At 39.1% G+C, this 23,448-nt stretch overlaps 1 protein-coding gene across 7 annotated transcripts in view; it reads left to right on the top strand.

Annotated features, from left to right (window-relative positions):
• The window catches only part of LOC127418144 (ribosomal protein S6 kinase alpha-6), a 49,745-nt gene that overhangs the window by 13,822 nt on the left and 12,475 nt on the right, over nucleotides 1-23,448 (top strand). For all 7 annotated transcript variants that reach the window (XM_051658553.1, XM_051658555.1, XM_051658550.1 and 4 more), the window contains 12 exons: nucleotides 294-410; nucleotides 763-844; nucleotides 3,594-3,674; nucleotides 3,901-3,980; nucleotides 7,927-8,033; nucleotides 8,425-8,462; nucleotides 15,232-15,374; nucleotides 18,893-18,963; nucleotides 19,181-19,269; nucleotides 19,392-19,456; nucleotides 20,485-20,587; nucleotides 20,721-20,845. In XM_051658553.1, the coding sequence (XP_051514513.1) occupies nucleotides 294-410; nucleotides 763-844; nucleotides 3,594-3,674; nucleotides 3,901-3,980; nucleotides 7,927-8,033; nucleotides 8,425-8,462; nucleotides 15,232-15,374; nucleotides 18,893-18,963; nucleotides 19,181-19,269; nucleotides 19,392-19,456; nucleotides 20,485-20,587; nucleotides 20,721-20,845 (1,101 nt within the window). The remainder of the gene's footprint in view (nucleotides 1-293; nucleotides 411-762; nucleotides 845-3,593; nucleotides 3,675-3,900; nucleotides 3,981-7,926; nucleotides 8,034-8,424; nucleotides 8,463-15,231; nucleotides 15,375-18,892; nucleotides 18,964-19,180; nucleotides 19,270-19,391; nucleotides 19,457-20,484; nucleotides 20,588-20,720; nucleotides 20,846-23,448) is intronic.

Below are 23,448 nucleotides of genomic sequence, written 5' to 3' on the forward strand. Positions count from 1 at the left end.
ATGCCAATGCACTTGTGTCACGCGAGAGCAATTGCGTTTTCTCACGGACTGGTCTCACAGATGCGGCACAGAATATTTTGCTGCAAAACACCAAATGTCTCAGTGATTAAACTAGTTTAAAACCATATTAAACAGCACTGATAAAGAAAACAGGAGTATACGCTGCCACACACAGACATAAAGTAGAAGGCTTTTCAATCCACACATCACAAAAGAAAATTAACCAGTTATCAGGATGTGTTTGTTCAGTTTTGTGCATTAATGTGTATGTGTGTGTGTTTGTATGTGTGCAGGATGAGGGGCCTTATAAAGAGATCCCCATCACTCATCATGTGAAGGAGGGCTGTGAGAAGGCTGAGCCCAGCCAGTTTGAGCTGCTCAAGGTTTTGGGGCAAGGCTCCTTTGGGAAGGTCTCCGATTCTTTTGCCTTTGTTTAAATTCATTTGAGAAATCTACACAAGTTTGCTGCTATTTTTTTTTTTTACTTTTATTCATCCTCTTTTTCAGTCTTAGTACTTCGCTACTGGCTGATGTCACAAGAAAATATGAACAAGAACACAGATTGAAATGTGGATGTCATATTATTAATTTATGATATTCATTCAACAAGAAATGGGCTCTTATGCACCCGATGATCTGATTCAGTTTCTTGTACATTTTTCAATATTGTGTGAACTATCACGTTCCGTGTTCATATACTGTGATATTGGGGGCATGAAGTATGTAGAGTGAGAGGTGACCTGTGACCTGTCTTGACCTCAGGTGTTTCTGGTGCGGAAGTTAATGGGTCCAGACGCTGGTCAGCTGTATGCAATGAAAGTGCTCAAAAAGGCATCTTTAAAAGGTGAGTGTTCAGCGCCTTTCACAATGACAGTAATTTGATCTCTGGAGCTAGTTGCTGTTCCGTTGGCCGCTAATAAGCATTCATGCTTATTACTGCTGCATGCTGGAGCATTATTGGTGGCCTGGACAACTGCCTATAGCTCTGTCATTGTAATTTTACAAAGGAATTGGTTTTCATGCTGACGAAAATGAACTTTCTTGAGGGAAAAATGGTTGAATATAAAGTGCAGCAGTCATAAACAAAACAAATGATTATTCATGCATGAATCAAACTCAGAATGCTGACAATTTCTGACACTGTTCTTTATCTCTTTGACTGATTATTTGAGATAACTACGATTTATTGTGTGCTTCAAATGAATTTTACTGTCCAAATAAAGGGAACACCACATTTTTTTCATGTCAAATTTTCCAGCGTTTTTGCATTGAGCACTTCAAATGAACTCTTAGCGTGATATGTTATTGGTCATTGCCGGTTCACATACACAACAGTGTCATGGTTTTTCCTGCATTGAGAATTTTTAGGCGACTGCCCAAGCTAAAGAAAGTATAATGATATTCATCTTGCGTTCTGCGCTTTACACGCTAAATATGCTTCTCATTGAAGTGGTTCGCCCTGCTCTATCCTATGGACACAGTTTTCCTGCTGTGTCATATACTCTACAGTTTGTTCTGTTTGCGTGATGTTTAATATTAGGAAATAATCTGGCCTTTTTTGCCTTCAGATATTCCTTAAAACTGATCATAGAGCCTGATGAAAGGAAAACAATATCTGTTATGGAGAAGTGGTCTACTCATGTGTACCTTCAGAATATTATAACTTGTCCTATAGAAAAAGATGTTAATTAAATCATGTTTATTTGGAATTCACAAAGCATCTTAAAGGAATAGTTCACCCAAAAAATGTAAATGCTCTCATTTACTCACCCTTATGCCATCCTAGATGTGTATGACTCTCGCTCTTCTGCAGAACACAAATGAAGATTTTTAGAAGAGTATTTAAGCTCTGTAGGTCCATACAATGCGAGTGAATGATGACTAGAAATTTGAAGCTCCACAAAGGCAACATAAAAGCAATCCATATGACTGCAGTGGTTTAATCAGTGTCTTCAGAAGTGATCAAGTTGGTTTTGAGTGAGAACAGTCCAAAATAAAACTCCTTTTTCACTGTGTATCATGCCATTGCAGTCTCTAGACACGATCATGATTTCAAGCTCGATTACACTTCCTAGTGCTTGACGCATGCACAGAGCATTAGATGGCACTATAAGAAGTGTAATCGAGCTTGAAATCACGATCACCAAGGAGACTGCTGTCAAGACTTGTAGTGAAAAGGAAGTTATATTTTGGTCCGATTGGTTCACATCAGAAGACATAGATTAAACCACTGGAGTCATATGGAGTACATTTAAGCAGCCTTTGTGCTTTTTGGGGTTTTGGTCACCATTCACTTGCATTGTGATGACCAGCAGAGCAGAAATATTCGTCTAAAAATCTACATTTGTGTTCTGAAGAAGAAAGAAAGTAATATACATCTGGGATGGAATGAGGGTGAGTAAATGATGAGAATTAAAATTTTTGGGTGAACTATCCCTTTAAAGTAGTGTGTCAAATTTGAAAGGTTCCAGATGCTCAGGTGATGAAAAATAACTCTTATTCAATGTAAACATAAAATGCAATTAAGCAATTGTTGATTAATAAAAAATAATTGCATTAGTAAGCTAACTTTGATGCGCATGTGGAAGACCATATACAGGAAAAAGCCCTGAGTGTTAATGACACACTATTAATGACTGTTGCTGTGGAGATGTGAAAACATATTAAAAACATGAATTGAATGAAAGCATACATTAAGTATACACAGAATCTCAAAGTTCTTTCCTGAAAGTGAAGAATTTAAAACAGAAATATATTGCTATTGCAGATAATAATGTCATATAATTGAATGTAAAAATTAAAGATTCTAAAAACAACAGTCTAAATTTAAAGTTGAACAAAAAAAGATATATAATATATATATAAGTATATTTTCACGTATTTTTCATGCCATTGTATCCATGTGCAATATCTTCCACATTTTACAGCCTTAAAGTGTGATTGCAAGTTCAATATGAATAAATGACTTCTAAAGGTGCAAGTGCATTAAGTGCACAAATAGTACACTTTAAAGCTCAAGTATGTAATTCTTTCTGTGTTAAAATACTTTCTCCTATCCCAGCTTAATATGCAGAGAAAACTGCAAGCACTCGGTCTCTATAGTGCTCTGTTTGTTTTGAGCGACCCGTCTATACAAACACAATTACATTGACTCAACCAGTGGCACGATTTGAGGGCGGGACCATCTCTTTGTTTGACCGACGGCAGATGGGGGGCATGTTCAGAAAGCTGTTTTGAAAACAAAGTTTATTTTTGCAATATTTTTTTATTTTTTATTTTATTTTTTTATAAAATTATCATATGGACATATTTCCTACCTTTGTGTTAGCAGCGACGGATCATATACAGACTGGGTAACTGTCCACTGTCCATATGATTGTCTATAGACAATATATGTTTATGTTACTGTTTTTTATTGTGAAGCGTCCTTGAGCTCTGGAAAGGCGCTATATAAATTAAACGTATTAAATAGAACAGTGAAATCGCTCACAGTTACCTCTCCATCTTGCTGACACTCAATCTCTTGCTGTAGACTTGTGCTCCACTTTGCTGCTGTCCGGTGTGATGAGTTGCATGTTTACACTGTGTTGCAGTGAGGGACAGAGTTCGCACGAAGATGGAAAGAGATATTCTGGTGGAGGTCAATCATCCTTTCATTGTGAAGTTGCACTATGGTAAGACTCGTGTGAACAGCCTGAGCTCATTCATCCATCTCTACCTCAGGGACACGACAGGAGAATAAGCTGTTTGTTTTTTATTCCTGTCCCTGTGTACTGAGCTTTTATTGACACGGAATGTTTGACCTGATGTAGGTTTTTGTCGGTTTGTAAAGTGGATTCAGCCTATAATATGAGTGACATCGATGTGTGTGTCTAAAATAGTTTTTCCACTTATTTGCAGCCTTTCAGACAGAAGGGAAACTCTATTTAATTCTGGATTTTCTCAGGGGTGGGGATGTATTTACGCGTTTATCCAAAGAGGTAAGCATTTCTAGCTTGTTCTGCTTGAACTTTAAAAGCTTTCTCTGCCTGATTTAATATATCCAAGACTCAAACTAAACTCCACATATGACTGCTTTGTGGTATCTTTTTTTCTTTCTCCAGATCATAATATATCAAACAATTGATGGCTTTTAATGAATGTCCATATGTATTGTAACAAAGTCTAATGACCGCTGCCCCTCATTGATATTGTTCAGTTATAAACGTGAGGCCTATTCACATGATGAGCAATGTGACAGAAAGGCACTGTTGAATGCTTAATTCTGATTGGTTGACAGTTATTCCTTACTTAAATCACAGATTTATTTGCACCAAAAATATTCGGACTGATGTGAATGTTCACATACCTGAAGAAAAGCGATGCACGCTCCAGTTATTCACATACTTTTATACAAAATACAGACCATCGCTAACATAGGGCTGGGCGATATGGCAAAAAAATAAAATCAAAATTTTGATCAAACTTATGGACGATTCACGATTAGATTTTTTTCAGCTTTTAAATGTACTCCAACATGATTCAAATTGTAAACTCAGCAAAAAAGAAACGTCCTCTCACTTTCAACTGCTTTTATTTTCAGTAAACTTAACGTGTATAAATATTTGTATGACCATAAAAAGATTCAACAACTAAGACATAAACTGAACAAGTTTCACAGACATGTGACTAACAGAAATGGAATAATGTGTCCCTGAACAAAGGGGGGGGTCAAAATCAAAAGTAACAGTCAGTATCTGGTGTGGCCACCAGCTGCATTAAGTACTGCAGTGCATCTCTTCCTCATGGACTGCACCAGATTTGCCAGTTCTTGCAGTGAAATGTTACCCCACTCTTCCACCAAGGCACTTGCAAATTTCCGGACATTTCTTGGGGGAATGGCCCTAGCCCTCAGGATGAGCCTGCAGGAAGGGTACTACATGAGGGAGGAGGATGTCTTCCCTGTAACGCACAGTGTTGAGATTGCCTGCAGTGACAACAAGCTCAGTCCGATGATGCTGTGACACACCACCCCAGACCATGACGGACCCTCCACCTCCAAATCAATCCAGCTCCAGAGTACAGGCCTCAGTGTAATGCTCATTCCTTTGATGATAAACGTGAGTCCAACCATCACCCCTGGTGAGACAATACCGCGACTCGTCAGTGAAGAGCACTTTTTGCCAGTCCTGTCTGGTCCAGCGAAGGTGGGTTTGCGCCCATAGGCGACGTTGTTGCCGGTGATGTCTGGTAAGGACCTGCCTTACCACAGGCCGACAAGCCCTCAGTCCAGCCTCTCTCAGCCTATTATGGACAGTCCCACTGATGGAGGGATTGTGCATTCCTGGTGTAACTCGGGCAGTTGTTGTTGCCATCCTGTACCTGTCCCGCAGGTGTGATATTCGGATGTACCGATCCTGTGCAGGTGTTGTTTCGCTTGGTCTGCCACTGCAAGGACGATCAGCTATCCTTCCTGTCTCCCTGTAGCGCTGTCTTAGGAGTCTCACAGTACGAACATTGCAATTTATTGCCCTGGCCACATCTGCAGTCCTCATGCCTCCATGCAGCATGCCTAAGGCAGGTTCACGCAGATGAGCAGGGACCCTGTGCATCTTTCTTTTGGTGTTTTTCAGAGTCAGTAGAAAGGTCTCTTTAGTGTCCTAAGTTTTTATAACTGTGACCTTAATTGCCTGCTGTCTGTAAGCTGTTAGTGTCTTAACGACCGTTCCACAGGTGCATGTTCATTAATTGTTTATGGTTGATTGAACAAGCATGGAAAACATTGTTTAAACCCTTTACAATAAAGATCTGTAAAGTTATTTGGATTTTTACAAAATTATCTTTAAAATACAGTGTCCTGAAAAAGGTACGTTTCTTTTTTTCCTGAGTTTGTTCTTTATTAGAATGCATGTTAAACTGGTCAGAGAAATCCAAGTTCTTTTCATTATAGCAAACAAAGGTGTGAAAGAAAAATTTACAAATGCACCACAGGGGGAAGGTGTCAACAGTGTAAATGTAAAATAAATTAAAATCTAATAAACCCAGTGTTCAGAAATAATGGAATAATAAAACTGTAAAATAATTATTAGCCAGTGTAGGTATTTGATCTAAACCAAGTCTATCTAGAAAGTTATCTAGAAATCAATATAAATTATCAAGTTCATCTAGAAAGCACTCATTGTATATCAAACAATTTGTGTGTATATTCATAAACCCCTGCAGATAGAGACGCGCCCTCTAGCGGTTCACATTGAGCAGCGCACAATATGAAATAATTTATCATTACAATTCAGCTAGCAAAGTTTGTCAAAATGATCGCTTGCCAAATGTTGGCTATAGATGCAGTACACTTTAAACACATCACATAACAAAGCAATAATTAGTGATCTATCTGAATCATCATGGCAAAAGGAGCGGTGGATGTTTGATTCTCCCATATATAGCCTCTCCATGATTTGAAATGAAGCGCCCATAACTGTCACGTAACTAACACTTTATTTTATAGGTAAAAAGAAAAGAAAGGAGACCATTCATCAACATGCGCACGCCAAGGCCAGTTGTGGTCTTAAGCCGGTGTATACCTGCATGATGGACGAAGCTGAGCTACAATCACACTGTGTACAGTCGTACTGGGAATATTAATGCTTTCTTTTATATCGGTCTCCATGTTGATAACCTGTCACGTTCATTTGGAGCGCACCACATATGTGCAGCTGATCAGATCGGGAGCAGCATTAAGACAAGCGCTATGAATTATTTTTCTCTTCCTTATTCAGCCTTTGGTGGATTTACAACGTATCTAACTATAGCGTTTGTAATATTTTTTGCAAAATCTCGATTTAAAAATAAAATAAAAAATCTTATCAAAATGCAAATTTGAATTAATCGGAAAAATCAGAAAACCACCCAGCCCTATGCTAACATAGAACTGAATGTTGGAATAGACCAGCGAAAATAAAATAGTGTGATATAGTCATGTACTCAGGATACAGTGTATAATCAGTAATATATAATGTCAAGAATATTAACAGTAATAGTGGGGTAATGTTAGTAATAAAAATTTTACAGCTGTTGTAATATGTATTCAGCATGTCACATTACCATTTTGTCATCAATTGTTTTTCACTTGTTGTTTTATGTTCTCGTACTCGGAGACCAACAGTATCAACAGCTCTGTAATACAGATTCCAGGCACGTCACCCAAAAGTGAATTGTTTTGTCCAGTTTTTAACAAGTGAACAACAAAATTGCTCAATGCAGTGGTAAAAAGATGTAGCTTCATTCCAGTGTGAATTTTAGTTGTGTTTTGTTTTAACATCTTTTCACTGCAAAAATTCATGCCACGTGTGAATAGGCCGTCAGTTTGTGCTAACCTTCTTCATCGGCAGCGCTGTTTTTGATCTTAAAGCAATTTTCTGTATATTATGTTTGTAGATTTCTTGTTGTTTTTACTTATTCTGAATGTTGTAAGCAGGTTTGGGAAACATTACTTTTAAAAATACATTATCGTGTTACTCCCAATGAAAGCAACTAAGTATGTTACATCATTACATTTTATGGAAAGCAATGCGTTACTTCTGCATGAAAAAGATGTGTGGGTGGGCAATTTCTGGTGTTTACACAGATGTTTTAATACTTAAAGACATCTTTAGTCAGCCTCTGTATTTACTCGTAATGTGTTACACCCAACACTGATTGTGAACATGCCGTCAGACATCAAACAAAAAGTCTAAACGTCACTTTGCTAACCCTTCTTATTTTTTATTTTATTTATTCTTTTTGGTCATTAAATTAGTCCAAAAATCATCAGCTTGACTAATTCACATTTTAGTGCAAACATCATAATTTTATTACATTTGGCTTCTTTATTTTTCTTTGTGGTTCTGATGCTGTGCATTGTTTTGTGTGATCTTTGATGAGAGAGTAAATTTGTCCAGTTCTTACTAGGTTATGTTTACAGAGGAGGATGTGAAATTCTACCTTGCAGAGCTGGCCCTTGCATTGGATCACCTACATAACCTAGGCATTGTTTACAGAGACCTGAAGCCTGAAAAGTAAAGTATCCCCCTTCACCTCCTACCTCATTTCTTTTCTCTCTCTCTTCAGTTGTACAAGTCTGTAGATAACAGTACATTTGGAGTATGTAACAGTAAGTTAATTCCTAAGTGGATTTGTCCTTTGACAGAGTGAAACTATTTAAAGTAGAAACCAGAGATCTCTCTCTCTCTCTCTCTCTCTCACACACACACACACACACACACACACACACACACACACCGTTCACCCATCCTCTAACTTTGATCTTTTATGAAATAAAGATGGACATATCTTACAGAACTTATGTTCAAGATTATAATAAAGAGGACTTTTGAATACTCCCTCTTATTATGTTACTGTTGTTGTATTTTTGTATATGGATTGGAGAAATGTGGTCTTAATTTTCAGCATTTTGCTTGATGAAGCTGGACATATCAAATTAACAGGTACGTACTGTTGTGTCACCTTATTATATCACCTCTCTGCCTGTTGAATTTGTGCATGTAGATATCAAGGCAAAGTTGATGTGTATTATATCTACCATTAGGTCCAAAACATAATCTACCCAAGTATGTGAATGCATCGCTTGTACTGTGTGACACAAGCTCGATTTTTCACACGTTATGTTCTGATATGCGGCACGCTTTGACTAACTCTATATAGTGCAACAGTGCCCACTCACTTTTTCAGCCATCTTGGTTCCAAACATATTTGGTATATTTCCCATATTTTTTTTCCTTTGGGATTTCATAAAATCCTACATAAAAGTATTCAAAGCCTAGTACCAAACCAGCCAGCACCGAGGTGAATCACAGCAAAAAACAAACTTCAAAAATAGTGATGGTACCACAGAGTTTTTCATAAATTAGAGTTGTCAACGATAGTAATATTCCCAGGTAGTGTACACATATATTTGAAGTCAGAAGTTTACATACACTTTAGCCAAAATACATTTAAACTCAGTTTTTCAAAATTACTGACATTTAATCTTAGAAAACATTCCCTGTCTTAGGTCAGTTAGGATCACTACTTTATTTTAAGAATGTGAAATGTCAGAATAATAGTAGAGAGAATTATTTATTTCAGCTTTTATTTCTTTCATCACATTCCCAGTGGGTCAGAAGTTTACATACACTTTGATATTATTTGGTAGCATTGCCTCTAAATAGTTTAACTTGGGTCAAACATTTTGGGTAGCCTTCCACAAGCTCCTCACAATATGTTGATGGAATTTTGGCCCATTCCTCCAGACAGAACTGTTGTAACTGTGTCAGGTTTGTAGGCCTCCTTGCTCACACATGCTTTTTAAGTTATGCCCACAAATTTTCTATCGGATTGAGGTCAGGGCTTTGTGATGGCTACTTCAATGCTTTTTTTTTATCCCCTTTTCTCCCAATTTGATATGCCCAATTCCCACTACTTAGTAGGTCCTCGAGGTGGCGCAGTTACTTACCTCAATCCGGGTGGTGGAGAACAAGTCTCAGTTGCCTCCGCTTCTGAGACCGTCAATCCGCGCATCTTATCACATGGCTCGTTGTGCATGGCCCATGCGGAGACTGCATGTGGAGGCTCATGCTACCCTCCGCAATCCACGGACAACTTACCACGCGCCCCATTGAGAGCGAGAATCACTAATCACGATCATGAGGAGGTTACCCCATGTGACTACCTTCCCTAGCAACCGGGCCAACTTGGTTGCTTAGGAGACCTATACCTTGACTTTGTTGTCCTTAAGCCATTTTGCCACAATTTTGGAGGTATGCTTGGGGCCATTGACCATTTGGAAGACCCATTTGCGACCAAGCTTTAACTTCCTGACTGATGTCTTGAGACATCGATCAATATATCCGCATAATTTTCTTTCCTAATCATGCCATCTATTTTGTGAAGTGCACCAGTCCCTCCTGCAGCAAAGCACCCCCACAAGATGCTGCCACCCCCATGCTTCATGGTTGGGATGGTGTTCTTCTGTTGGCAAGCCTCACTCTTTTTCCTCCAAACATAACGATGGTCATTGTAGCCAAACAGTATATTTTTTCATATTTGTTTCATCAGACCAGAGGACATTTCTCCAAAAAGTAAGATCTTTGTCCCCATGTGCTCTTGCAAACTGTAGTCTGGCTTTTTTACGGTAGTTTTGGAGCAGTGGCTTCTTCCTTGCTGAGCAGCCTTTCAGGTTATGTCGATATAGGACTCGTTTTACTGTGGATATAGATACTTGTCTACCTGTTTTTTCCAGCATCTTCACAAAATCCTTTGTTGTTGTTCTGGGATTGAGTCGCACTTTTCGCACCAAACTACGTTCATCTCTAGGAGACAGAATGCGTCTCCTTCCTGAGCGGTATGATGGCTGTGTGGTCCCATGGTATTTATACTTGCGCACTGTTGTTTGTACAGATGAATGTGGTGCCTTCAGGCATTTGGAAATTGTTCCCAAGGATGAACCAGACTTGTAGAGGTCCACAGTTTTTTTTTTTTTTTTTTTCTCTGAGTTCTGAGGCTGATTTCTTTTGATTTTCCCATGATGTCAAGCAAAGAGGCACTGAGTTTGAAGGTAGGCCTTAAAATACATCCACAGGTACACCTCCAATTGACTCCAATTAGCCTATCAGAAGCTAATTGGCTAATTGCCTAAAGGCTTGACATCATTTTCTGGAATTTTCCAAGCTGCTTAAAGGCACAGTTAACTTAGTGTATGTAAACTTTTGACCCACTGGAATTGTGATTATAGTCAATTAAAAGTAAAACAATCTGTCTGAAAACAATTGTTGAAAAAATTACTCATGTCATGCACAAAGTAGATGTCCTAAACGACTTGCCAAAACTATAGTTTGCTAATATGAAATCTGTCGAGTGGTTAAAAAAATAAGTTTTAATGACTTCAGCCTAAGTAGATGTAAACTTCTGACTTAACTGTAGTTGTGGTGTTCAGTTAAACTCATTTGTGAAGCGGCATTTGCAGCATAGACTCTGATGTAATGGCGTTTCTGAGCCTAGTGCTGCAATGGGCTATTCAAACAGGAAGCTAGACGGAGCACGACAGAAACACTGCTTTTTGATTTTGAACTCCTTTCAACTTGACACAGCGTTTTAAAATACATTGCTTAGGGGTCGTTGAGACTGCTTAGCTTGATGCAGCGGAACAAATATAACAGAGTGCAGGTGTCTTGAGACGTATTTTTAAAAGTTGACTTTCTTTTTACCCTACACAGCATCTAAAAACCATGGTGATGCTGTGCGAGATGCTGGCAAAATAGCTGGACAGGCGCATCTGTCAAAGACATTTGTCTAGCTAATGTTTACATAGAAAAACAAGTCATTATCAGTGCTTGGCACACATCTAAATTTGAATACTCAGTTTTTGCCTTCGAATGTGCATTTTCCTTTTAAATTCATCAAACATTTACATTTTAAGTTGACAGCTTGAAACGTGAATTACTATTAGAATTAAAAAGGATTGGTTGAAGTTATTGATTATATAAGTATAGAAACTTCATTTTAAGTTTATTGCTAAATATTCAGATATATACAAATATATTAGAAGTTTGAGAGTGTAGGGAGAGCATCTCAAGTGCGATTGCATCACGGGAGTTGGCAGTTGCTGCAGAGCTCTTTGGCACGCTTTGCTGTGATTGTTGGATATTTCTCTTCAGGAACTTTAGTGTAGAGCTTCATCAGGAATTTCGCTATTTCGCTAACACTGTTTTTATTTTTTAATGAAGTTGAAATGGCTTCAACAGAAGCATATACAGTGGTGTGAAAAAGTGTTTGCCCCCTTCCTGATTTCTTATTTTTTTGCATGTTTGTCACACTTAAATGTTTCAGATCATCAAACAAGTTTAAATATTAGTCAAAGATAACACAAGTAAACACAAAATGCAGTTTTTAAATGAAGGTTGTTATTATTAAGGGAAAACAAAATCCAAACCTACATGGCGCTGTGTGAAAAAGTGATTGCCCCCTAAACCTAATAACTGGTTGGGCCACCCTTAGCAGCAACAACTGCAATCAAGCGTTTGCAATAACTTGCGATGAGTCTTTTACAGCGCTGTGGAGGAATTTTGGCCCACTCATCTTTGCAGAATTGTTGTAATTCAGCCACATTGGAGGGTTTTCGAGCATGAACTGCCTTTTTAAGGTCATGCCACAGCATCTCAATAGGATTCAGGTCAGGACTTTGACTAGGCCACTCCAAAGTCTTCATTTTGTTTTTCTTCAGCCATTCAGAGGTGGACTTGCTGGTTTGTTTTGGATCATTGTCCTGCTGCAGAACCCAAGTTCGCTTCAGCTTGAGGTCACGAACAGATGGCCGGACATTCTCCTTCAGGATTTTTTGGTAGACAGCAGAATTCATGGTTCCATATATCACAGCATGTCTTCCAGGTCCTGAAGCAGCAAAACAGCCCCAGACCATCACACTACCACCACCATATTTTACTGTTGGTATGATGTTCTTTTTCTGAAATGCGGTGTTACTTTTACGCCAGATGTAAGGGGACACACACCTTCCAAAAAGTTCAACTTTTGTCTCGTCAGTCCACAGAGTATTTTCCCAAAAGTCTTGGGGATCATCAAGATGTTTTCTGGCAAAAATGAGACGAGCCTTAATGTTCTTTTTGCTCAGCAGTGGTTTTCGTCTTGGAACTCTGCCATGCAGGCCATTTTTGCCCAGTCTCTTTCTTATGGTGGAGTCATGAACACTGATCTTAACTGAGGCAAGTGAGGCCTGCAGTTCTTTGGATGTTGCTGTGGGGTCTCTTGTGACCTCTTGGATGAGTCGTCGCTGCGCTCTTGGGGTAATTTTGGTCGGCCGGCCACTCCTGGGAAGGTTCACCACTGTTCCATGTTTTCGCCATTTGTGGATAATGGCTCTCACTGTGGTTCTCTGGAGTCCCAAAGCTTTAGAAATGGCTTTATAACCTTTTCCAGACTGATAGATCTCAATTACTTTCTTTCTCATTTGTTCCTGAATTTCTTTGGATCTCGGCATGATGTCTAGCTTTTGAAGATCTTTTGGTCTACTTCACTTTGTCAGGCAGGTCCTATTTAAGTGATTTCTTGATTGAGAACAGGTGTGGCAGTAATCAGGCCTGGGTGTGGCTAGAGAAATTGAACTCAGGTGTGATAAACCACAGTTAAGTTATGTTTTAACAGGTGGGGCAAACACTTTTTCACACAGGGCCATGTAGGTTTGGATTTTGTTTTCCCTTAATAATAACAACCTTCATTTAAAAACTGCATTTTGTGTTTACTTGTGTTATCTTTGACTAATATTTAAACTTGTTTGATGATCTGAAACATTTAAGTGTGACAAACATGCAAAAAAATAAGAAATCAGGAAGGGGGCAAACATTTTTTCACACCACTGTACCATCGATCAACAAACTCAGAGCTCAGGGTACGTCTGTCTTTAAAGGTTTATAAGTTATTGTTAAAAAACAATTCGCCATTGTAGAAAATGAATGGAATCTTTTCTTCTGGAACCAGACTGTTGCGCTCTATTACCTTTGTGAATACTGATATCTCTTTTCTCCACTGTAATGCAAGAATGTATGTTAAGCACGTATAGCAGGACTGCACGCTTGGCAACATGTTGGCCAAGCATTTGCATTTCATTCCTGTACTTGTGTAGAGTATATTTCAGATAGTGGCTGACCGATATATCGGCTGATATTCTGAATTTTTTCATTATCGCATCGGCCGATACATTTTCCCATTTGGACAATTTGTTTCTTGAGGGCGCTGAGAACTGCCTGCTTGCATGTGAAGCGACTGAGACATGTAAATGTCCAGTCACAGTTTGTTTTGTTGTACCGTGCCATTGTGTTACTGCAATAAAAGACCGATGTGCAACACAGTCTCATTTTAACAGTCTGCTTATCAGTGCTGCGGCAGATGCGTTTGAGCTCATAATGTTAAAGTGCTCACCTGTTTCATTCTGCCGCTACTCAACAGTTCCCTGTAATTTTTTTTTTTTTTTTCTACCCAATTTGGAATGCCCAATTCCCACTACTTAGTAGGTCCTCTTGGTGGCACGGTTACCTCAGTCCGGGTGGCGGAGGATAAGTCTCAGTTGCCTCCAGTTCTGAGACCGTCAGTCCGTGCATCTTATCACGTGGCTCGTTGTGCAAAACACTGCGGAGACTCCCAGCATGTGGAGGCTCATGCTACTTACCACAATCCATTACCAACCTTACACAACTTCATCGGATCCAGCATCATGTGGAGCGCTCATAAATCTTCCTCTAAAGCACGTATTCTAACAGTTCCTCCTTATCAGTTTCCTGTAACTTTTCAAATGATAAAAGGCATATATCAATAAAACTTCTATTATATACCATCTGCAAATATGCAGATATCTCGTTTAACCAGATATAATTCACGAACCTCAAGAAAATTTAGCATTTTCTTCCTGTCAAGCGTTCATCTAATATCTTTCTCTGAAGTGCATATTCCATAAGCCAGAATCAAAAACTTCAGGGTCAGGATCAAAAGTTCCTCTGATTCCGAAGCCGTTTAAACTGTCAGGAGATTGCTGCTTGCGCTGGATCCGCATGAGCGTGAGTGCAACTTCAAAGTAAAAGCACTTCACGTGTGCTATAAGTAAATGTCTTCTTCACTATGCACTGTATGTGCAATTGGTTTGATTCAGTATTTTTGGTGAAAATGTGATTGCTAACGTGGACAAGCCATCCATGGTTGCTGGAATACTGTGTGTACGGTTATTTCCTCCTTCCTAATATATTAACAATTTCTTCATGTGCAAGTAAATTACTAAAATTTGATGACTAAACATAAATCAGAGGAAACTGCTATCTACCATTTAAAATCAAAATAATTTTTTTAGATTCTTTTTTACAAAGTTAAAGTTTAGTGTGAAATTGATTAAATATAATGCTAAATAAGAGTTTATAATTTTTTTTTTTTAGCAATTTTATGTTTGTTATTTACTATGTTAAGTTGTGTGATATATTGGCATTGTATCAGCCTATCGGCCACCCTGCTCTCTGGATATCGGCATCGGCCATTAAAAAACCCATATTGGTCGATCACTAGTTTCAAACTTCAGTGTTTTATTCAGACTGCTTAAATGTATCTTCCAAAATGATTGAGTCATATACAGTTGTCATCTTTGATGTGCCCTAATGGGGTTATTTATTTAGAGCTTTGTTACTTTATGCAAATATGACTAATGTGACATTGTGTTTTTTACAGACTTTGGGCTCAGTAAAGAATCCGTAGATCAGGACAAAAAAGCATACTCTTTTTGTGGCACTGTGGAATATATGGCCCCTGAGGTGGTCAACAGAAGAGGTCACACACAGAGTGCTGATTGGTGGTCTCTGGGCGTACTGATGGTAGGAGCCCATCACACACTGACCTTTTGCGATTTTTATCCTGTAGTCCTGTAAACGATATGATGTTTGGATTGGAAATGTGTGCTGTTACATGTCTCTCTGGGGTACCCTCAGTCCCCTTGCATACTAAATCATACTTTGAGATATATTGAATATTAATGATATAATTGAGATAATTTTGCTGATGATGTAAAATTGACCTATATCGTGAATATCGCTATGATTTTAATGTACTTTCATTTGGGCATTAAGTTTCATAAAGAGCGCATGAGTAAACTAATTTCACGATCCTTCAGGGCTGCACAGTTAAACAGAATAACATCAAAATGGCAAATTGGTCATATGTGATTATTAATCCACAAAAGGCTTTGATTTAAAGACAGATAAACATGGTCTGTGTGTGATTCAGAACAAACCAGTGACGTGCTGATCTGGGCATTGTGAAAAAGTAATGCAGGTTCAAGCATTCACACAATTCCAAACATTAGTAACAGTTATAAATTATACAAATCTATAAACACGGCACAGAATAACAGAAAAGGAGGAGATTACAGCATTTCAGGAAATGTGTAACATTGTAAACTGTCAAATACACATTGCCTTTTCTGTTTCTAAATAAAAGCTCCTTGTGAAGTTGAAGTAAATACGACAGCACTTTTGGTGTCAAAATAAAAGCCCCCAGGTCAAGTAAACAGGACAGAAATGTATTACTTTTATATAACACAAATATAATAATGATAATTCATCATTACATTATAGTCAACCTGACGTGTCCCACAGTAATAATTTAGTATTATGCAGTGTTCAGCTGGGGTTTCAAAAATAAGTCAGTGAAGCAGCTTTGCGCAGTAAAACATTTGAAGGTAAATAATGCTTTATATTAAGCTACTATGTATCATTGTGTATGAAATATAAATATAAAGTGCATATCAATTTCATTCTCCCTTGTGTTTATTTAATGGAAAACTAGTTATTAGATTTTTATTTAATGTCTTAAATATTTTATATACTTGGCTACAATGGCTGTTTGGATGAAATGATGGTTCCTCTGATAAAAAAACAAACAAAAAACGAGCCATTATTAAGCAAATACATAATTATCGAGATATATATCAAATCATCAATAGGCTGAAAAATATCGAGCTATGTTTTAAATTATTGCCCAGCCCTACTCCTGAGGGAGCATAATGATTTGTCAAAGAGAGAAACAGTGAGGAAGTATGCAATTTGAATTCTTCCATCTTTTCTCTTGGGCACTCCATTCAGGGCACAAATGTTTTTAAGCCATAAATATTCAATGGAGAAGAAAAAAATGCTTTTTGGTAGTAGAATAGTATGGTACATGCTTACAGTAATACCATGCTCCCTTCAAAGTACTATCTTTCTGCTCATCATCTTTCCAAAATGTAATTAAATTTTCAAAACAGAATTCAGAAAAAAATTTAACCGAAAACACAGAGGGGCAGATTCACTAAATAGTTGCACTACTTTTGCGTGTGGTATTTCAGTGCTAAAACCTGCGTCCTATTCATGAACCATTTTAGCAGGTGCAATCAGCACTGAAATCGCACTGCTTCTTGAGTATTTAAATGAGGTCATTGTCATTCCTTTCCACGCAAACTTGCCTCCTTTCTATGTAAAGTAGGCTCATTGTAGATTGCGCTTCTTTCACAAAAATTGTCTGATGCAATTTAGGTTGCACTATTACCGCCAAATCAAAGTAGGTGTAAGAGATGATTGTGAAAATTTTCAATTTATCATATTAGCAGTAATTAATCAAATAATGATCAAATGATGGAGAAGCGCGTTATAACCTGGTATATATCCAGATGCTGTGTTGTCAGGTGCATGTTCTGCAAGTTTAAGAGATGATGCTGGTATCTGGATCAAAGTGATGCTGTACAGTCCCGGCAGGGTGTGTCAAATACGGTGGTCTGCGGCATCCTCCGCTATATAGCCCTCAGAATCGGACCGTAAGATCTGAATTGGCTGTGCAAACTGCTTTTAGCAGCAATTTTGTGGGTGCGTTTGTGCCGTTGTTGATCTGCATAATTTCATTAGTGAATTGGGTGCAAAACCAGCACAGGGGAAGGCAAAAATCCCACTAACCTAGTGAATTTCCGAATCAGAGGTGGTGTGGACTAGTCCATGTGCAAGTTCTTAGCTGATCATTCGTACAGGACAATAAACTGCCCTACTACTTACTTTTGCTCTTCAGACAAACTGTGATCCTCTTTGTTAAGGACTCATCATCTTCACCCATTACTGCCATGAGGCATTAATTGTGATTAACAATGAAAAACAGAGTACAAGGACTCCATCTTGCACACCACCTTGAGACAATCCATCTGCTCTGCCCAGCTAGCACCGGGCTCTAATGCCATGTCAGTCTCTAGTAAAGTAAAGAGTAATACTGTGAATAACCAGTGGGCATAGAGAGCAAAGGGCCAGTTTATTCCAACACAGTCTGCTCAAGAATCTCCTCGACATGACACTTGTTGTACGAGCGTTGACCATCTGAGCTGGCGATAAATTGCACAAACTGCATCAAGGCTCTGTGGGCATGTATCATACCAAAGCAGACTGAGCGTGCTTCATGATTATTTTTATCATAAAGAGTCAAGCCCAAAGTATACTTCCTTTTTGATGTGAAGGCTTAGCATCTGCGTAAAGTTGAACCTTTCAAACTATACTTGACTATGGGAGCATGTGTGCTATGAGACACTGGACTATTACTCTTCAGGAGTTAGACCCATAAAGATGTCTTTATATTCCTCCAGACTCAAGTTATACAAATGCAGGTATCCCCTGACCCCCTCGAACACATGCTCCTGACATTCATCTCTTGTTTAGCGGTGATTACATCTTCTAGTGCTTCTTCGTGACAGCAACCGCTCAACTGTGTTACAACATTGTTGACCCACTAAGCAGTGCAAATATTTCCAGATGCATGCTGCTCGTTCAGAGTATGCTCTGTTACAAAACATTGTGGTGCACATGTTCAGTGCTTGAGCACTCTTCTGGTGATAAAATTTGTGTCACGCATCCTGTACGCAGACGCCTAGTGTTTGCGTTTGACAGAAGTATACTTTGGGCTTGAACAACGAGGTGAAGTTGCCCCTAGCCCCTCTTAAACCCGGCCATGCTTTTCTTCCTCCTTAATCAATTAACCAACAAGACCTAGAAAGAAATGGTTCCAATTTAGGATATTGGTTACCTAACCGAAAAGGAATCAACAGCTGAGTTGAACACTTGCACTATGGCTAGCCTGAACAGAGCTAATCTGTATGCTAGCTCTATCTAATGTTTGTCAAAAGCATAGGAAGTAAATGTTTGTTGATGGTAAATGTGGTATTTATTGACCAGTTGTGGCATGCCTACATTACCATTGTCATTTGCCAACCACTAGTAGGTGTGAAATCTCGTGCAATCTGCAATGCTGTGATCATTCACCCAGGTAAATGCAACTGGCCATTGCATTTAATGGTTATTTCTTTCTCCCCCCCCACCCCCCCCAGTTTGAAATGCTGACCGGAACATTACCATTTCAAGGAAAAGACAGGAACGAGACAATGAACATGATTCTCAAGTAAGTGTAGCTGTTCAAACATTCCTGTGATGCTTAATTTGTCAAATGTTTTATAAGGGTGCCAAATTGAAAAAGTGAATTGACTGGTAAACTGACGAACCAAAATGGAATTTTACCACTCAAGCAAAGATAATTTGTTTGATGGCCATGATGACCATCCAGATAAAATTCTGGTAACATTGCTTTTATTTTTATTTTTTGCCCTTTTTTACATCAGAGCAAAGCTGGGAATGCCACAGTTTTTAAGTTTGGAAGCACAAAGTCTTTTACGAATGCTCTTCAAAAGAAATCCATCAAATCGTTTAGGTAAGTCACCTGCATTCCATCATATCAAAAGACCAAGGCTTGTAGAACTTGGAAACATTTCATTTGATATAAGTGATACAACCATTAGTCATCATCGTAAGCTGACTTTTGGTGTGTTTCAGGGGCAGGTCCTGACGGAGTGGAGGAGATTAAACGACATGCATTTTTCTCTAACATAGACTGGAATGTAAGGATCAGTTATCCCGCCGTTACATAAGCTAAACTGCACTTATGCTAATGCCCCATTCTCCATCGCTTCAGTGTGTGTGTGTGTGTGGCAGACGGCCAGGCAGAGTGCCAGATCTTGCTGTGTTTGTCTAATGACCACAGTGAGCTGCATCTTGAAAGACCAGCAGTGTTCCATTGACCTTGAAGGGGAGAAGAGACCCTTCCTAGAGAGAGTGTCATCCAGTTCACCTCAATTTCAGATTACATTTAAAATCAACATGAACAAAATTTGTACCTTAATTGCTTTCTTAATGCACTTCTGTTCTTATTGTGCATGATTCGTCAGTGCATATTATTTCAGAGAAAACATTTTTGTGGGGCCTGGGTAGCTCAGTGGTAAAATACACTGACTACCACCCCTGGAGTTGGCTAGTTCTCGCTAGTTCGAATCCCAGGGCGTGCTGAGTGACTCCAGCCAGGTCTCCTAAGCAACCAAATTGGCCCGGTTGCTAGGGAGGGTAGAGTCACATAGGGTAACCTCCTCGTGGTCGCTATAATGTGGTTTGTTCTCAGTGGGGCGCGTGGTGCGTTGAGCGTGGTTGCCGCGGTGGATGGCGTGAAGCCTCCACACGTGCTATGTCTCCGTGGCAACGCGCTCAACAAGCCACGTGATAAGATGCGCGGGTTGACTGTCTCAGACGTGGAGGCAACTGGGATTCGTCCTCCGCCACCCGGACTGACGCGAATCACTACGCCACCACGAGGACTTAGAGCGCATTGGGAATTGGGCATTCCAAATTGGGAGAAAAAGGGGAAAAATCCCCCCCCCCAAAAAAAAAAAAAGAAAGAAAAACATTTTTGTTTACCCTAACCTTATTTTAATGTTCAGTTAGTGTATTATATGTTGAATGTCCTGTTTCACTCAGAAATACTAAAATTGGTATTAAAAAATTTTAAATTAAATAATTTCAGGCTTTACCTCTAGATGGGTAGAACATGTTTTCTTGTAGGTGTTTATTGTGCCTGTGTGTGGTTTTTGTTTTACAGAAATTGTACCGGAGAGAACTTCAGCCTCCGTTCAAACCTGCCGCAGGGAAACCAGACGACACATTCTGCTTTGACCCAGAATTCACTGCCAAAACTCCCAAAGGTACCAACTCCCAAATGATGATGACATTATCAGCTGTTGCATGCCCTGCCACAGACGAGATGATTCTGCTCAGTTTCTTCACTGACACTTGTGTTTTGTGTGTGTGTGTGTGTGTGTGTGTTTCTATGAACAGACTCACCAGGCATTCCTCCCAGTGCTAATGCTCACCAGCTCTTCAAAGGCTTCAGTTTTGTAGCTCCAGCATCATTGGATGAAAGCAAAAATGCCCCTCTAGTCAGCATCCTCCCCATAGTTCAGGTAAACCACTAACCTTGGTACAACTATGATAATATTTCATTTATAGGCTTATATACAGTACACTACCAGTCAAAAGGATGGGCACACCTACTCATTCGTATCATCATTGTTGTTGCTCAGGGATGCAAACTGCTCACCTTTCGGCGAAATTCCCGGTTTGTAACCAAAATGGGTCACCTTAATGGAAATAAAATCTAAATTGCGATTATCAAAACGCGAGGGCTTGATTTATTAAAAAATAAATAAATAGTTCTGAATGCTAAGTGCATGTAAACAGGAGACAGTGTATTTCACATACTCTAAGCTAATGATGTCAAAAGCACCGGTACTTCAGTACCAAGTCGATGCTAAAATAAAAATGCTGTAGCAATACCAGTGTTTCTGCAGTACCGTTAGTACTGAGTGTTATAAACCACCTGGCTCAAGGTAGAGTAACATGAAAGGGGAGACCACTCGTGGATAAGATTTAAGCAAAATATATAATTAAAAAAAATAAAATCTGACTAACATAGTGTGTAGCTCAGTGAGTATTGATGCTGACTACCACCCCTGGAGTCGCGAGTTCAAATCCATGGTGTGCTGAGTGACTCCAGCCAGGTCTCCTAAGCAACCAAATTGGTCCGGGTGCTAGGGAGGGTAGAGTCACATGGGGTAACCTCCTCGCGGTCACGATTAGTGGTTCTTGCTCTCAGTGGGGCGCATGGTAAGTTGTGCGTGGATTGCGGAGAGTAGCATGAGCCTCCACATGCTGTGAGTCTCCGCGGCGTCATGCACAACGAGCCACGTGATGAGATGCATGGATTGACTGTCTCAGAAGCGGAGGCAACTGAGACTTGTCCTCCGCCACCCGGATTGAGGTGAGTAACCGCACCACCACGAGGACTTACCGAGTTTGGTTCAGAGTACTAATGTGTGCTGAACACTCCAGATTAACTTTAATTGCAAATTTGCGTAATTCAACCTATGTTTGGCCACTACAAGATACTACAGTGGTAGTAAATATGAGCAAAGAAGGCTGTGAATTTTTTTTTGCATTGTTTATCCTTTTGATAAACAAGTTTGCCACAATTATTGGCACCCCTAGAAATTTTTATGAGTAAAATATATCTGAAGTATATTTCCATTCATATCCCATCTACATCACCACAAGTTTTTTGGGAGGGTTTCAAGAAAAAAGCCTCTGCTCTCATCCAACAACAAACTCAAGCACCCAATGCCCACGGTTAAATATGGTGCTGGATCTTTAATGTTGTGGGGCTGTTTTTCTGCCAGAGGTCCTGGACATCTTGTTCGGATACACGGCATCATGGACTCTATCAAATACCAACAGATGAAAAATAAAAGCTAGAAATCTTACCCTGGTTGACTCTTCCAGCAGGACAATGATCCAAAACAAACATCAAAATCAACACAAAAATGGTTCACTGACCACAAAGTCAATGTTCTGCCATGGCCATCTGCCAGTCCCCTGACCTGAACCCCATAGAAAACCTGTGGGGTGAACTGAAGAAGAGAGTCCACCAGCATGGACCTCTGAATTTGAAGGATCTGGAGAGATTCTGTATGGATGAATGGTCTCGGATCCCTTGCCATATGTTCTCCAACCTCATTAGACATTATAAAAGAAGACTCAGAACTGTTATCTTGGCAAAGGGAGGTTGCAAAAAGTATTGAATAAAAGGGTGCCGATAATTATGGCCAATGCGTTTTGGAGAAAAATATTTATTTGATAATAAGATATTTCCCCTCTTTCAATTGTTTTACTTCAGTTAAAGGTTAGATTTTTGTGAATTTTTTAAATGAATGATGAAAAGGATAAACAATGCAGATTTGTTTTCACAGCCTTCTTTACTCGTATTTACCAAGGGTGGCAATATTTTTGGCCAAAACTGTATGCATAACAATGCCATATGCAAGTTAAAAAATTATCACAGAAATACCGTACATTACTAATGAATAATAATAATTGTAAAATAAAGTGTTTTCTGCCCATCTGGAGGTAAAGCCTGATAATATTTCTTTTAAACATTTCTATTACCAATTTTAGTATTTCTGAGTGAAACAGGAAATTCAACATGAAATACACTAACTAAACATTTAAAATAAGGTTAGGGTAAACAAACAAAACAAACTTAATACTAAGATTTAAGGTATTATAGAAAACAGTTCTTTTTTTCGTCCAAATCATTCAGCTCTATATAAAGGTGTAAAAGTGTCATTACAATGACATAAGGATGTTACTGAAACTCATAATTGTACGGCTGGCACCAGAATGTCTATGCCCAAAAGGCGCTATTTCCGGTAAAAGTCAAAGGCTCTGTGAGAGCCAATGTCATAAAACTCTCATACAGAAGAGCATCTCCACCTGAGACAACGCACCCTACTGATTAAGGACCATAAAATGCAAATATCACTCACATCTGCCCCCTCTCTCAATTTCGGGTCACCAAAAACTAAGTTATGAATTATCCTGTCTTGTAATGTAAAAGGTTTTCTGATCGTACATGTTTGGTATCATTCAAGAGGTCTCAGTGCAACTGGTCTCATTCCCCTTCAGCAAGGTCAAATCACAAGTAAGATTTAAGAACTTACTGTATTCTATC

This window comes from Myxocyprinus asiaticus, chromosome 27, assembly GCF_019703515.2.
Source record: "Myxocyprinus asiaticus isolate MX2 ecotype Aquarium Trade chromosome 27, UBuf_Myxa_2, whole genome shotgun sequence".
NCBI lineage: Eukaryota > Metazoa > Chordata > Actinopteri > Cypriniformes > Catostomidae > Myxocyprinus > Myxocyprinus asiaticus.